This window comes from Malaclemys terrapin, chromosome 13 (genome assembly GCF_027887155.1).
Source record: "Malaclemys terrapin pileata isolate rMalTer1 chromosome 13, rMalTer1.hap1, whole genome shotgun sequence".
NCBI classification, from domain to species: domain Eukaryota; kingdom Metazoa; phylum Chordata; order Testudines; family Emydidae; genus Malaclemys; species Malaclemys terrapin.
Genome location: NC_071517.1, coordinates 25,120,980 through 25,137,404, shown reverse-complemented (window position 1 = coordinate 25,137,404; position 16,425 = coordinate 25,120,980). Strand labels below are relative to the sequence as shown.

At 42.8% G+C, this 16,425-nt stretch overlaps 1 protein-coding gene across 1 annotated transcript in view; it reads left to right on the top strand.

Moving 5' to 3' along the window:
- DNAH9 (dynein axonemal heavy chain 9) overlaps nucleotides 1-16,425 on the top strand; it is a 404,651-nt gene that overhangs the window by 64,565 nt on the left and 323,661 nt on the right. The window contains exons 19-22 of the mRNA XM_054048023.1: nucleotides 365-531; nucleotides 10,321-11,191; nucleotides 12,828-12,958; nucleotides 14,320-14,446. Coding sequence (XP_053903998.1) covers nucleotides 365-531; nucleotides 10,321-11,191; nucleotides 12,828-12,958; nucleotides 14,320-14,446 — 1,296 coding nt within the window. The remainder of the gene's footprint in view (nucleotides 1-364; nucleotides 532-10,320; nucleotides 11,192-12,827; nucleotides 12,959-14,319; nucleotides 14,447-16,425) is intronic.

The following is a 16,425-nucleotide window of genomic DNA, read 5'->3' as shown; positions in this document are numbered from 1 at the left end:
CAAGATTTTTTTGTACATCTGCCTTCATGTACCCTCGGAGCAAGATTTAGGTCACTTCTGTCTGGGCTGTCCACATTCCACAGGATTCTGGTGTGTGTAGAAAATGTGGCAGGACATTTCAGGAGGGAAGAGGGTTTACACCTTCTTAAGGTGTAAAAATCTTCATTTATCTTCAAAGCTGAAAATTCATTCCCTGTTTTACCCCCAGTCATGTGTTTGCGCTTTATATCATGGCAAAAACCTCTTGATTGTGTAAGAGAGAAAATATGGTATTTTTCCAGCATGGGACTATCCATAAACAAGTCAGATACATGTTATGTCAAGTGGCACATACCGTCGGCCAACATTTAATTTTTGCTTGCAGGAGCTGCCAGAAAAATGGAACAATATAAAGAAGCTGGCGATAACTGTGAAACAGCAAGTGGCTTCTTTGCAAGCAAATGAAGTGACAGTTATTCGCAAGAACTGTGCAGCATTTGATGTGGAACAGCAGAAATTCAGAGAGAGATTTCGCAAAGAAGCACCACTGAGGTACAGACTAATTATAGCACCACAGAAATAAGGGAGAAAAGGGCTTACTAGATCATTTGTGCTCTGCTAGGCATATTGTCTAACATCCACTTATCTTTCCCAATTGGTCAGAAGGCCAGGTATAATATCTGATATAGCATTTTTCTGGGGTCTCTATGCTGTAGTGGGTAGGGAGTGGATTCAGCGAGAGTAGGGTTAAAATTTTCAAAAGTGCCTAAGTCCCATTTTCAAAAGTGGCTTAAATGCATGGGAGCTTAAGCGTGACCAAAAGTGTCTAAGGCCCAGATTTGTAAAGCTCTTTGGGTGCCTCACTTCCAGTGATTTTCCTGGGAGATAGGCCTAGGTTGTAAGAAGTATTTGAGTACCTAAGTCTCTTTTTGAAAAAGTGACTTAGGCACTTTTTGAAATTTTTGCATTGGGTCTTTTATGTGCCTAACTATAACCACCCTAAAATGGCCAAACCCTTCTCTTAGTCCCATGATTCCAGGATTGTGCATAGACAATAACCCAGGACAAAGAACCATTCCATGCATCCCCAGGACTCAGAGTCCAGGGCTGCCATCAGAGAGTTGCAGGATGGAAGAGCATTCTAGGTACAGACTTGCAAATGATCAGTGTTAAATACCTGGGGTTGCCAGTGTCACCAGCGTAACCTGTTTATCACAATGGTTTTGATGTTGTGCTGACATGTCACAACACAGTATTGTCATGCTATGTCAGAGTATCATAGAATCATAGAAATGTACGGTTGAAAGGGACCTTGAGAGGTCATCTAGTCCATTCCCTTCACTGAGGCAGGACCACCAAAGCTCTGAAGCAAGGTAAACTGTCATGGGGTAAGAGGGAAGGTCCTCTCATGGATCAGTAACTGGTTAAAAGATGGGAGACAAAGGGTAGGAATAAATGGTCAGTTTTCAGAAAGGAGTGAGTTAAACAGTGGGGTCCCTCCAAGGATCTGTATTGAGACCTGTGCTGTTTAACGTATTCATAAATGATGTAGAAAAGGGAGTGAACAGTGAAGTGCAAAGTTTGTAGATGATACAAAATTCTTCAAGATAATTAAGTCCAACACTGACTGCAGAGAGTTAATAGTCTTCAGAGTAGCAGCCGTGTTAGTCTGTATCCGCAAAAAGAACAGGAGTACTTGTGGCACCTTAGAGACTAACAAATTTATTAGAGCATAAGCTTTCGTGGACTACAGCCCACTTCTTCAGATGCATATAGAATGGAACATATATTGAGGAGATATATATACACACATACAGAGAGCATGAACAGGTGGGAGTTGTCTTACCAACTCTGAGAGGCCAATTAAGTAAGAGAAAAAAAACTTTTGAAGTGATAATCAAGCTAGCCCAGTACAGACAGGTTGATAAGAAGTGTGAGAATACTTACAAGGGGAGATAGATTACAAGGCTAGCTTGATCACTTCAAAAGTTTTTTTCTCTTACTTAATTGGCCTCTCAGAGTTGGTAAGACAACTCCCACCTGTTCATGCTCTCTGTATGTGTGTATATATATCTCCTCAATATATGTTCCATTCTATATGCATCCGAAGAAGTGGGCTGTAGTCCACGAAAGCTTATGCTCTAATAAATTTGTTAGTCTCTAAGGTGCCACAAGTACTCTAGTTAATAGTCTGTTTTCCAAGCTGAACAGTCCCAGTCTTTTTAATCTCCCCATATATGGAAGCTGTTCCATACCCATAATTATTTTTGTTGCCCTTCTCCAATTCTAATATATCTTTTTGAGATGGAGCAGCTAGAACTGCATGCACTATTCAAGGTGTGGTAGTACTGTGGATTTATATGGTGGCATTATATTTTCTGTCTTATTATATATCCCTTTCCTAATAGTTCCTAACATTTTGTTAGCTTTTCTGACTGCTGCTGCACATTGAACAGATGTTTTCAGAGAACTATCCATGATGACTCCAAGATCTTTTTCTTGAGTGATAACAGCCAATTTAGACCCCATCATTTTGTTTGTATTGTTGGGATTATTTTTTTCCAATATGCATTACTTTGCATTTACTGTATCAACATTGAATTTCATCTCCCATTTTCTTGCCCCATCACCTAGTTTCGTGAGATCCCTTTGCAGTTCTTCAAAGTCGGCTAAGTCGGGAGGACCGGACGATCTTCATCCGAGAATATTGAAGGAATTGGCACGGGAAATAGCAGGCCCATTAGTGATAATATTTAATGAATCTGTAAATTCGGGGGTGGTTCTGTTAGACTGGAGAATAGCTAATGTGGTTCCTATTTTCAAGAAAGGGAAAAAAAGTGATCCGGGTAACTACAGGCCTGTTAGCTTAACATCTGTAGTATGCAAGGTGCTGGAGAAAATTCTGAAAGAGAAAGTAGTTGAGGACCTTGAGGTTAATGGCAAGGGTGATAAATTACAACATGGTTTTATGAAGGGCAGATCGTGCCAGACGAATCTGATCTCCTTCTTCGAGAAAGTAACAGACTTACTAGATAAGGGAAATGCGGTGGACCTAATATACCTGGATTTCAGTAAAGCATTTGATACTGTACCCCATAAGGAATTATTGGTTAAACTGGAAAAGATGGGGATCGATATGAAAATCCAGAGGTGGATAAGGAATTGGTTAATGGGGAGAATGCAGCGGGTCGTATTGAAGGGTGAACTGTCAGGTTGGAGGGAGGTTACCAGTGGAGTTCCTCAAGGTTCGGTTTTGGGACCCATTTTATTTAATCTATTTATAACTGACCTCGGAGCCGACTGCAGGAGTGGACTGATAAAGTTTGCAGATGATACGAAGGTGGGAGGCGTTGCCAATTCAGAGGAGGATAGGGATATTCTGCAGGGAGACTTGAATGAGCTTGAGAATTGGAGTATCAGAAATAGGATGAAATTTAATAGTGAAAAGTGTAAGGTGATGCATTTAGGGATGACTAACAACAATTTTAGCTACAAGCTGGGGACGCATTGGTTAGAAGTAACGGAAGAGGAGAAGGACCTAGGGGTTCTTGTAGACCGGAGGATGACTATGAGTTGACAATGTGACGTGGCGGTGAAAAAAGCCAATGCGGTCTTGGGATGCATTAGGTGAGGGATATCTAGTAGGGGATAAGGAGGTGCTGCTTCCGTTGTATAAGGCGCTGGTGAGACCTCATTTGGAGTACTGTGTGCAGTTCCGGTCTCCCATGTTTGAAAAAGATTGGAACAGGTGCAGAGAAGGGCCACTAGGATGATCAGAGGAATGGAAAACCTGTCGTATGAAAAGAGACTAGAGGAGCTCGGGTTGTTTAGTCTGAGAAAACGAAGGCTGAGGGGGGATATGATTGCTCTCTTTAAATATATCAGAGGGATAAATACAAGGGAGGGAGAGGAATTATTCCAGCTTAGTACTAATGTGGCCACGAGAACGAATGGATATAAACTGGCCGTGGGGAAGTTTAGGCTTGAAATTAGACGAAGGTTTCTGACCGTCAGAGGGGTGAAATATTGGAACGGCCTTCCGAGGGAAACGGTGGGGGCGAGGGACCTGTCTGGTTTTAAGATTAAGTTAGATAAGTTTATGGAGGGAATGGTCTAATGGTAAAACGTATTAGCTGAGGAATACAGAGTAATGGAAGGTAAATAGTATAATGGCTAACAAGGGTCAGGCTGGTGACTCTTGCCTACATGCTCGGGGTCTTGCTGATCGCCATATTTGGGGTCGGGAAGGAATTTTCCTCCAGGGTAGATTGGCTGAGGCCCTGGAGGTTTTTTGCCTTCCTCCGCAGCATGGGGCAGGGATCGCTAGCAGGAGGGTTCTCTGCCATTTGAAGTCACTAAAACACAGGATTTGGGGACTTCATCAGCAGAGTCAAGGGAAGGGTAGGGACGGTTTTGTGGCCTGCAGCATGCAGGGGGTCAGACCAGATGATCATAATGGTCCCTTCTGACCTTAAAGTCTATGAGTCTATGAGTCTATTTTGGGTAATTTTGTATCATCTGCAAACTTTGTCACCTCACTATGTATCCCTTTTTCCAGATCATTTATGAATATGTTGAACAGCTCCGGTCCCAGTACAGATTCTTGGGGGGACACCGTTATTTACCTCTCTCCACTGTGAAAACTGCCCACTTATTCCTACCCTTTGTTTCCTATCTTTTAACCAATTACTGATCCATGAGAGGACCTTCCCTCTTATCCCATGACTGACTCCTTACTTTGCTTAAGAGACTTTGGTGAGGGACTTTGTCAAAGGCTTTCTGAAAGTCCAAGTACATTGTATCAAGTAGATCTATCTTGTTCACATATTTGTTGACACCCTCAAAGAATTCTAATAGATTGTGAGGCATGATTTCCCTTTACAAAAGTTTTACTATAGTTACAATCAACTTGACTGGTATTGAAGTTAGGCTTATAGGCCTGTAATTGCCAGGATTGCCTCTGGAGTCTTTTAAAAAAAAATTGGCGTGACATTGGCTATTCACCAGTCATCTGATACAGAGGCTGATTTAAGCGATAGTTACAATGGTATGGAAAAAGTGGATACAGAAGTGTTATTTACCCTTTCCCATAATATGAAAAATGGGTCACCTAATGAAATTAATAGATAGCAAGTTTAATACAAACAAGGAAATATTTTTTCACACAATATACAATTAACCTGTGGAGCTCATTGCCATGGGATGTGAAGGCCAAAAGTATAACTGGGTTCAAAAAAGAATTTTTGACAAGTTCACAGAGGATGGGTCTTTCAATGGCTATTGGCCAAGATGGTCAGGATTGTAACATTGTGCTTGAAGCGAACCTAAACCTCAGACTTCCAGAAGCCAGGAAGGTAAGACAGAGATGAGTGTCTTCAAAATTGCCCTGTTCTGTACACTCCCCCTGAAGCTCTGGTACTGACCACTGTTGGAGACAGGATACTGGGCTAGATGGACCATTGGTCTGACCCAGTATGGCTGTTCTTATGACCCAGCATATCTAGACCATCCCTGACAGGTGTTTGTCTCACCTATTCTTAAAAAACCTCTAGTGATGGGGATACTACAGCATCACTTGGTAACCTATTCCAGTATATAACCATCCTTAGAGTTGGAACGTTTTACCTAATATCTAACCTAAATCTTCCTTGCTGCACAAATTCAGCTGATTACTACTTGTCCTATCTTCAGTGGACAGAGAGAACATCATTGTCCTCTTTATAATAGCCCTTAACATATGTGAAGGCAGTTATGTCCCCCTTCAGTCTTCTTTTCTCATGACTAAACATGCCCGGTTTTTTAACCTTTCCTCATGGATCAGGGTTTCTAAATATTTTATTATTTTTATTGCTCTCCCTTGTGCTCTCTCGGATTTGTCAATATCTTTGTTAAAGTGTGGTGCCCTAAACTGGACACAGTTCTCCACTGAGGCTTCACCAGAGCTGAGTAGAGCGGGACATTTACCTCCCATAAGACACTCCGGTTAATACACCTGTCACATTTTAAGGAGCAATCGAGACCAGGCAGGATCACCACTGCCCTGTAACCCTGGGTGCCTCACAATGCTTTGCCGTTGTAGCTCCCAACCTAGGCTGCTCACAAACAGCCTACCAGCATGTAAGTCACACCCTGAATGTCTGTGTATAGCCACAGTCCTAGTCCAGCAACTCTGACCCCAGCAGCCTGTCAGCAACACCAGCCACACCCTGGCTGCCACCAGCCTGAGTTACTACTTGCAGGGTGACCCCAACACACTCCAAGTCCCAAATGTTTCTGTGTTCTGCACTGTCCATCCCTCTTCTGGGCAGTTCAGATATTAAAAGTCTGTTGCCCCTGTAAGGGTTTGATATTCAGCAGTTTGCTACTTTAAATGGCGTTACCAAGCAGTTCAGTTTAAACACAGCACTGGGTTAGCTTTGATTAAAAAATAAAACAAGTTTATTTAATGACAGAGAGAGATTTGAAATGCATATAAGTACAAGGTATTACAAGTAGAAATGGGTACAAGAGAAATAAAGCTAAAACACTTTCTAGTTGCTGAAACGTAACCAGCTAGTCTTGGTTCAAGGTCAAATCCTTACCACAGGATCCTGGCAACATTGCTGACCAAATTCTCAGTCAGGATCCCCCCCAAAAGTCAAAAGGCTGGTCCCTTTGTTGTCTTAGGTAAAGGAGAGAGAGCCTTGGGTGTTTTTGTCCCTCACTTTTAAAGTCCACTCACCCTTCAAAATGCATGTTCCTGAGGGTTACCCCTAGATAAAGTTCCTTCCGACGGAGACATGGAGTCTTGTGGTGAAGGACGTTCCATGTTGTTGCTAAAATGCACATCAATCTGTTCCTGCCCCCTCCTGCCAAAGAACGGCCACTTGACAGGTGATGGCCAATCAGCTTTGATGACACCTGGCTAGAGGCGTCAGCTTGTCCTATGTCTTTGAGGAACAGGTTTATCCTCTCCCCAGACCTGTCTGGTAACCCCTTGTAGTCATAATTTCAGCTTTAGTTCATCACTCATAACACACATTTAATATATAGGTTACACATGAATATCAATGATCAATGTGTTGTTAGTTTTAAAATGATACCTCACAAGGCACATTTTCCACAAAGATTATTACAATAATGTGTGGGGTTGAAGACAGGAGTGCTTTTGGTTACAATATTATCCTTTTTGCAACTGCATCCCATTATTGGCTCTCATTCAATGTGTGATCTGCGGTAACCCCAGATCTTTTTCAGCAATACGAACACATAGCGAGTTGTTCCCCATTTTGAAGTTGTGAGTTTGATTTTTCCTTCCTAGGCATAGTACTTTGTTCTTTTCTTTATTGAATTTAATCTTGTTGATTTCAGAACACATCTCTAATTTATCAAAGTCATTTTGAAATCTCATCCTGCCCTCCAAAGTGCTTGCAATCCCTCCCAGCTTAGTGTCATCCACACATTTTCTAAATGTACTCTCCATTCCATTAGCCAAGTCATTAATGAAAATATTGAATAGTAAGTGACTCAGGACATACCCCTGTGGGACCCCAATAGCTATGTCTTCCCAGTCTGACAGTGAACCATTGATAAATACTCTTTGAATATGTTTTTTCAACTACTTGTATACTTAATTTAGACCATATTTCTCTAGTTTTCTTATGAGAATGTTATGTGGGACTGTATCAAAAGCCTTACTAAAATCAAGATATGTCACAATTATAGCTTTTTCCCTACCCACTAGGCCAGTAACCCTGCCAAAGAAGGAAATCAGGTTGGTCTGGCATGATTTGTTCTTGAAAAATCTATGTTGGCTTTTACTTACCCTATTATCCTCTAGGTGTTTATAAACTGATTGTTTAATAATGTGTTCCAGTATCTTTCCAGGCATTGAAGTCAGGTTGATTAGTCTATAATTTCCTGGGTCCTTGTTGTTCTCCTTTTTTAAAGACAGGTACTATGTTTGCCTTTCTCCAGTTCTCTGTGACTTCATCAATCCTCCATGAGTTCTCAAAGATAATTGCTCATGGTTACAAAATGATTTTGGCTAGTTCCTTAAAAATCCTAAAGTGATTTTCATCAGGCCCTCCTGACTTGAATAAATCTAACTCATCTAAATATTCTTTAACCTCTTCTATCCCTGTTCTGCCTTGTGTTCTTCCCTGTCTTGTTGTTAATATTAATTGTGTTAAGCATCTGGTCAAACAATTAACCCTTCTAGTGACGATTGAATCAAAATAGATGTTAAACAGCTCAGCCTTCTTAGTGTTATCTATTATTAGCTCTGTTTCCCCACTAAATAGAGTACCTACACTTTTATTAAGGTTATAAGAACAGCCATACTGGGTCAGACCAATGGTCCAGCTAGCCCAGTATCCTGTCTTCCGACAGTGGCCGGTGTCAGATGTTTCAGAGGGAATGAACAGAACAGGGCAATTTATCGAGTGGTCCATCCTGTCATCCATTCCCAGCTTCTGGCAGTCAGAGGTTTAAGGACACCCAGAGTATGAGGTTGCTCTTCATTTTTCTCTTGCTCTTAGTGTACTTATAGAGCCTCTTCATTTTTCTCTTGCTCTTAGTGTACTTATAGAGCCTCTTCTTAGTGCCTCTTATATCCCTTGTTAGGTGTACCTCATTTTGTGGCGTTGCCTTTCTGATTTATCCTTATAATCTTGCGCTCTTCTTTTGTACTCACCATTAGCAATTTCTCCATGCTTCCTCTTTTTGTAGGATTCCATTTTGATTTTCAGGTCATTAAAGAGTTCCTGATGGAGCCATGTTAACCCCCTACTATTCGTCATCTCTTTCCTTTGCATCAGCATAGTTTGCTGTTGTGCCTTTAATAATGTCTCTCTGAGAAACTGCCAGCTCTCCTGAACTCCTTTTTCCCTTAGATTTTCTTCCTATGGGACCTTACCTACCAGTTCTCTGAATTTTATGATCGCTTTCTACCAAGTTCCCTTTCACCTTAAGATTCACAACCAATACATTCCTGTTGGTCAAAATCAAGTCTAAAACATCTGCCCCCCTGGTTGCATCCTCCACCATCTGAAACAAGAAGTCGTCCTTGATACATTCCAAGAACTTACTGAACATTTTGTGTTTTGCCAGATTACTTTTCCAGTGGTTGTCTGGGTAGTTCAAGGGCCCCTTACTAATAGTATATTGCTGTTATTTGTTGTGGGATACACAGTACCCCCACAGCCAGGATGGTGGCAGTGCTGGGACCTAGAGAGACTGCTGTAAGTGCTTCTATGCCCCCAGACTATGCCAGGATAGCCCCTAGTGTAAATGCAGCATATGTCAACAGAAGGAGGAGTTGTGCTGGTGTAGGAACAACACCTCCCTGAATGACATGAGTGACATTGGCAGAAGCACTCTTCAGTCAGCACAGCTGCATCTACATGGTTGGGTTTTTTTTGCTGGTATAGCTGTGTCAGCTAGGGGGATGGGATGATTTATCACACCCCTAGCCACTTGCATAAGTTTGTAGCGTAGACCAGCTCCCTGTCTCCAGCAGAGCAGCTTTGAACCTGGAGTGAGGCTTTCCCAGGCTCCAGGTCCAAGCATTGTTTTAACCTTTTCCTGATGGTTCCTGCACTGAACACTGAATAAAGAACATTCTTCCAATAGTTTACAGTTTTTATATCCAGAGGCCTACTTGGCCAGAAACACAAAGGCTTATGAATGGAAATGCTCTTAGAAACCTTGTGTAAATGAATGAAAGAGAGTTCCCTTTGAGTTGTGTTCTCCCTCCTCAGTGAAAGTGACTCTCCTTTAAAGTGCACTACTTTGCACTCATGTAGCAGTATGATAAAATACATTCATAAAATCCCCCCTGCCCACATGAGAGAGGAATAACTTTACCCCACTGAACTGGGCTCCCTTGCAAGCTTCTGTAAATGTCACTCTCTGGAGGTTGGGTCAGCTGCACTGACTAGATCGGCTGTAATGGCCCTTGAGTGGGTGAGCCACTTAGCTTTTTGAGTTTTCTTGCCATTAGCTCGTACCTCGGGCTGACAGCGAGCGTGTGAATCTGGGGCACAAAGAGGAAAAATGTTTTTTTGTTTCCTTTTTAAAAGTATCAGTGTTTCTGACAATTTTACCTCCCATTTAGCCATTATTTAACATGTAACTCCATTTTAGCAGAGACTACAGGCAGAAAGATGACTATGCTCTGAAGAAAAGAATGAGGGTACAAATGGGACTTTAAAATAGCATCAGTTCTGCAATGTGGAATAATCATTAGAGCATACTAGAGCTGTGTTGTATTGACTGTGTCTCTTGTACAAGCCGCTTTGCATTATATTTTATTTGAAGTCTTTATAATCTTACTTATGAAGAATGAAAATTGCTTTATAGGTTTGACACTGAAAATCCTTACCTAATGCTGGATGCAAACCACATTGAGATAAAACAAATGGAGTCAACTATGGCCTCACTTTATGAATCAGCTGGTTTGTTTGAAGTCAATGTTCCAGATTATAAACAGCTAAAGCAATGCAGGAAGGAAATTTGTCTTCTCAAGGAACTCTGGGATATGATCTCTGTGGTGACATCTAGCATGAATGACTGGCAGACCACGAAATGGAAGGATATTAATGTGGAAAACATGGACCTTGAATGCAAAAAGTTTGCAAAGGATATTCGGAACCTGGATAAAGAAATGAGGGTGTGGGACGCATTCGCTGGGCTGGACAACAGGGTGAAGAACATCCTGACATCTCTGAGGGCTGTGGCGGAGCTTCAGAATCCCGCCATCAGGGAAAGGCACTGGAACCAGTTGATGCAGGCAACAGGTGTGACATTCACCATGGATGCAGACACCACACTGGCTGACCTCCTGACACTCAACCTGCATAACTTTGAGGACGAGGTTCGGGGCATAGTGGATAAAGCAGTTAAGGAAATGAGCATGGAGAAAGTGTTGAAAGAGCTAAAAAGCACTTGGAGCAGCATGGAATTCCAGTATGAACTGCATCCCCGGACAAACATCCCCCTGCTGAAATCTGACGAGGAGCTCATTGAAACTTTAGAAGACAACCAGGTGCAGCTGCAGACTCTGATGACATCCAAGTATATTGCCTTCTTCTTAGAGGAAGTATCTGGATGGCAAAAGAAGCTGTCCACAGCAGATTCAATCATTTCTATCTGGTTTGAAGTGCAGCGGACATGGACTCACTTGGAGAGCATATTCATTGGCTCAGAAGATATCCGGGCGCAGCTTCCCGAGGTACACAGCAGAATGACAGAAGTCATGTTCTCCTTAGTCAGAAAGGAATGCAGGACAACCTCCATTATCCCAACCAAAGCTGTCTGAAATGCAATGAATCCTTTGATGGCTACTTGTCACACTGGAAATTCCCTTAGTTGCCTGGGCTTATTCAGCATCCCCAGGACATTTGGATAAAGGAGGTTGTGCTTTGTCTCTTTCTTGGGTTGTCCCAGGAGGCTGAAAGCCCTCACTGATCTCCCCTCTCCCCTGTACGCAGCACATACAGTGTTATTGTAGGGATGCATGTGAGTGTAGGGCTGCTGGCATTGCTTATTGTAGGAAACACATTGGCCTGGTTGTGCTGGCAGAGGAAATACAGATCATTGCGTGGACTTTATATCTGCAAAGTGTGGGCCAACCAGCCCTGACCGTATCCCTGTAAAATAGTGTTTAACAGAGAGCTGGTCCAGCCATTCCACTGCTCTTCTCTGAAAAGCAGAACAAATTCATTATATCAGGATTTCACTCTCCTTTGGTGGCCTGTAGAGGAAAATCCAAACTACTATTGGTTTCCTTTCCTATTATTGATTCGCATAAATGCAGGTATATGGGGAAATATCCAGGATCCACCCCAGGTTCCAGCTGAACTGCACGCCCCCAGTGTAGAAAATCTAGAGCTCGGCTCTGTGTGTGCCAATGTGTCAGGATGTAAAGTTCACCTTTGCACTCTGCTAGACTGGTTTCTGTGTGCAGGGCCAGTCCCCTGTTATAAGCGTGAGCAGCCCTGAGCATTGCTCTGACTTACACCAGCTACCAAGAGAAATGGGGGGTTGAAACCACAATCGAGGGTGAGAGCACATTGGCCAGGGTGGGATGTCTGTATGGGGCTTGCTGTACTTGCTCTGTGCAGACAACGTCCGTTCAGGCCCTTTTCACCAGCATTAAAGGCAAATAAATGCTTTTGGTTTTGTTTACAAAGAAAGCTCTGAACATTTCATTGAGTGGTTGGGATGGAATCCTGCCCCTTTTGAAGTCCAGGGGTGGTTGTGTTGACTTCAGTAAAGCCAGGATTTTGAATGTGGCTTTATTTATTCTTCGCTGAAGTGCACTAGAAGCACATGGGCCTTGCTAACGGGAGAACTTCTCTGTAAGCGAAGTGGGAGTGCTCATGGGGGACTAGATCTCTTCACTCTTCAGCAGAGGCTGAGAAATGACTATCCTGGGCTGGAAGCAAAGTCTCATGAGGTCTGTTGTCTATCATGGTGCATGGCACTAACTATGCAGAATAGGCAAATCCTGCCTCTGTGGCCAGAGAAACATGGATGGATTCCAGGGTCTACTTGAGGGGAGGTCAGGTCCTCAGGAACCCCTTGCACAGGAAATGGGCCATACTGGGGATCAGCCATTAACTGGATCCTTCCATCTGCACCCTTCCAAGGTGGGGTGGGGGGAATGTAATGGGTCATGGTGCCTGCTCCAGTCATTGGGATGGAGGAGCCTCTATGAAATGGTGCCAAGGCCTGTCTGTGGGATTCCTCTTACCCATCACCTGCCCTGGCTGCTGGGGTGGGGCTGTAGCCAGATGATGGAGTCTTTTCAGTAAAGAAATGAGTGTTTGACTGGGTGGCTGTAGCTTCTCTCTTGCTATTTGTAGGACTCCAAGCGCTTTGAAGGAATTGATGTTGATTTTAAAGAACTGGCCTATGATGCGGAGAAAACACCGAATGTTGTTGAGGCTACTAACAAGCCAGGTCTTTATGAACAACTGGAGGATATTCAGAGCAGGTGAGTGACACTTTGGGTACTTTGAGGAACACTGCAATTAGCTGCGATAAGTTTACTTACTGTGTTCTCAGATCTCTCTACTGGGCGGTGGTGGCCGTCTTTGTTCAGCCAGTCACAACAACACTAAACTTTATTTAGACTTTGTGTTTGTGATCCACTAATCTGTAACCCAACACCTGTTATCGCAATGTTCAGGCTGAGAAGTTTTGTATACAGAAGTCCAGACACTCAAAACATAAGGTGCTCAGTGCAACATGAGCTCACCCACCTCACATGTAGATTGTGTCTATATAGAGCAGTGTAAAAAGTCTTAAAAAATACAAACCATTTGCAGCATAGCTGCGTCAATGTTCTTTTGAGTCCTTTAACTATGGTGTGTTTAAATTCAGCCCCTCAGTTCTGCAGAGATAGCCTTGCCACATGACACTGCTAGGTACTTTGAGGAATGCCCTGTTGCACAGAGGCAGATAAATAAAGTGTTTAGTTTTTCAGTTACTATGTTTGCTAATTTGACTGGGAAGTACACATTAAAAACTCACTGTGAAGGTTGTTTTGGTCAGTAATATTCCACTACTAATAACATTGTTAATTTAAAACAAACCTCTCAGTTGTACCAGGCCCATATTCCTCACTGAGGAGTAGTTAAGTGCTGTCTGTGAAATTTATAATTTTAGCCATTTTTAGTTTTGAGTGCAAAAAAGTCACAAGATTTAAATTGGAAGTTTGGGATCTCATAAACTCAAACAGCTGAACAGATTTAGGTCAGACCAAGCTTGAGAAAATTCATCCCAACATGAACATGGTTGTGGGAGTTGTGAGTAGTTACAAAAGGCTGGGTCTGACTGCAGGTGTCTTCTCAACTTATCTCCTGAGGGCTTTATACTTCTGCCCATCACCATAGTATCTGGGCACCTTCCACATAAAATCAATAATACTGGATATGTCCCTAGTGAAGTGCCTGGAGTCTGTAGCCATGTCTTTGCACAGTGGCACAGCTACAGCACTCCTGTTGTACCGTGATAGTGAGACGCTTCGTGCATCGACAGAAGGGGTTTTTCCGTCGACATAGATAATCCACTTGTCCTAGAGGTGGTAGCTAGGTCAACGGAAGAATCTTTCCTTGACCAAGGTCTATCCTGGGGGTTAGGTTGTCCTAACGATGGCACTAAGTGTGCAAAATTTTTCTCAGCCCTGAGTGATGTAGCTAGGGCAACGTAAATTTTAGGTGTAGACAAGGCCTCTGTCACGCCTTACTTTTTGGGGTCAAAACTTTGCTTCTGAACGTGAACTGCAATATTAGGTGCTAAGGAGAATATGTGTCTGTTGATTCTGGAATTCGTATCTCTGCTTTGTTGCCCCAGATTGGCTCTGTGTGAGAAGGCCTTGGCTGAATACTTGGACACCAAGAGGTTGGCCTTTCCCAGATTTTACTTCATTTCTTCTGCGGATTTACTGGACATTCTTTCCAATGGCACCAACCCGCAGCTAGTAAGTCTCACACATTACTGCCTTTGCCTTTGAACAGTGGAGTGGCGGATAGACTGACAAACCCAGAACATGCCTGTAGCTTGTTCTAGAAAGTAATGTTTTTCTGTTCCTCACCAGTAGTACCATGAACAATAATTTCTGTAGATTTCAGAGTGGTAGCTGTATTAGTCTGTATCAGTAAAAACAACAAAGAGTCCTTGTGGCACCTTAGAGACTAACAAATTTATTTGGGCATAAGCTTTCGTGGGATAAAACCCACTTCTTCAGATGCATGGATTGGAAAATACAGTAAGCATGTATAAATATACTGCACATGAAAAGATGGGAGTTGCCTTATCAAGTGGGGGGGTCAGTGCTAACGAAGCCAATTCAGTTAGGGTGGATGTGGCCCATTCTCAACAGTTAACAAGAAGGGGTGAATATCAACAGAGGGAAAATTACTTTTTGTAGTGCTAACGAGGCCACTTCAATCAAAGTGGATGTGGCCCATTCCCAGCAGTTGACAAGTAGGTGTGAGTGTCAACAGAGGCAAAATTATTCTTATAGTGACCCAGCCACTCCCAGTCTTTATTCAGGCCTAGTTTGATGGTGTCAAGTTTGCAAATTGATTTCAGTTCTGTAGTTTCTCGTTGAAGTCTGTTTTTGAAGTTTTTTGTTGAAGAATGGCGACTTTAAAGTCTGTTATTGAGTGTCCAGGGAGATTGAAGTGCTCTCCTACTGGTTTTTGAATGTTACAATTCTTGATGTCTGATTTGTGTCCATTTATTCTTTTGCGTAGAGACTGTCTGGTCTGGCCAATGTACATGGCAGAGGGGCATTGCTGGCACATGATGGCATATATCACATTGGTAGATCTGCAGGTGAATGAGCCCTTGATGGTGTGGCTGATGTGTTTGGGTCCTCTGATGGTGTCGTTAGAATGATATGCGGACAGAGTTGGCAATGGGGTTTGTTGCAGGGATTGGTTCCTGGGTTAGTGTTTCTGTTGTGTGGTGTGTAGTTGCTGGTGAGTATTTACTTCAGGTTAGGGGCTGTCTGTAAGCGAGGACTGGCCTGTCTCCCAAGGTCTGTGAGAGTGAGGGATTGTCCTCCAGGATAGGTTGTAGATCATTGATGATGCGCTGGAGAGGTTTTAGTTGGGGGCTGTAGGTGATGACTAGTAGTGTTCTGTTACTTTCTTTGTTGGACCTGTCCTGTAGTAGGTGACTTCTGGGTACCCTTCTTGCTGGCAGAACACCACTAGTCATCAAATTAGGCCTGAATAAAGACTGGGAGTGGCTGGGTCACTACAAAAAATAATTTTCACTTTGTTGATATTCACCCCTTCTTGTTAACTGTTGAGAATGGGCCACATCTTTTCATGTGCTGTATATTTATACAGCATCTGATTAAGTGGGTTATATTCCATGAAAGCTTATGCCCAAATAAATTTGTTAGTCTCTAAGGTGCCACAAGGATGACTCGTTTTTAATTTCGATAGAGTTATTAGTATATAACTTTCCACTAGATGGCAGTATGTACATCATATTCTCATCTGTAAGTGTTGGGAAACATTACTGATTGTTCTAATAAAGCTCCTTTTAGTCTGATTAGTGTATGTTTTTGACTGTACGAGGGACGGACTTTGTGCTCGGAGGCTCTGAGGTTTGAAGGAACATATTTTCTCTAAAGATCTCAGCAAAAGCTTGCAACAATGACTGGTGAATTTGGATGGCTCAGTTTTGGGCCATTTTCAGAAAATGCCAAGCACCTGCCCCCGAAAGAGTCTCAAGTTGAGCACCCAAAATTTGAGGCACCTAAAATAACTAATTATTTCAGAAGGCTCCATCTTGCAGAATTCTCACCCTGGGTTTGGGCGCCTTAGTGTGAGACTGATGGCAGTCTTGTTGCTCTTGCGTTGTTTGATCCTGTAGAGGAGAAGGGACAATTTAGGCCCCCAGAGATACCACACTATGTGCCACCCTTGCTGCCCTACTCAG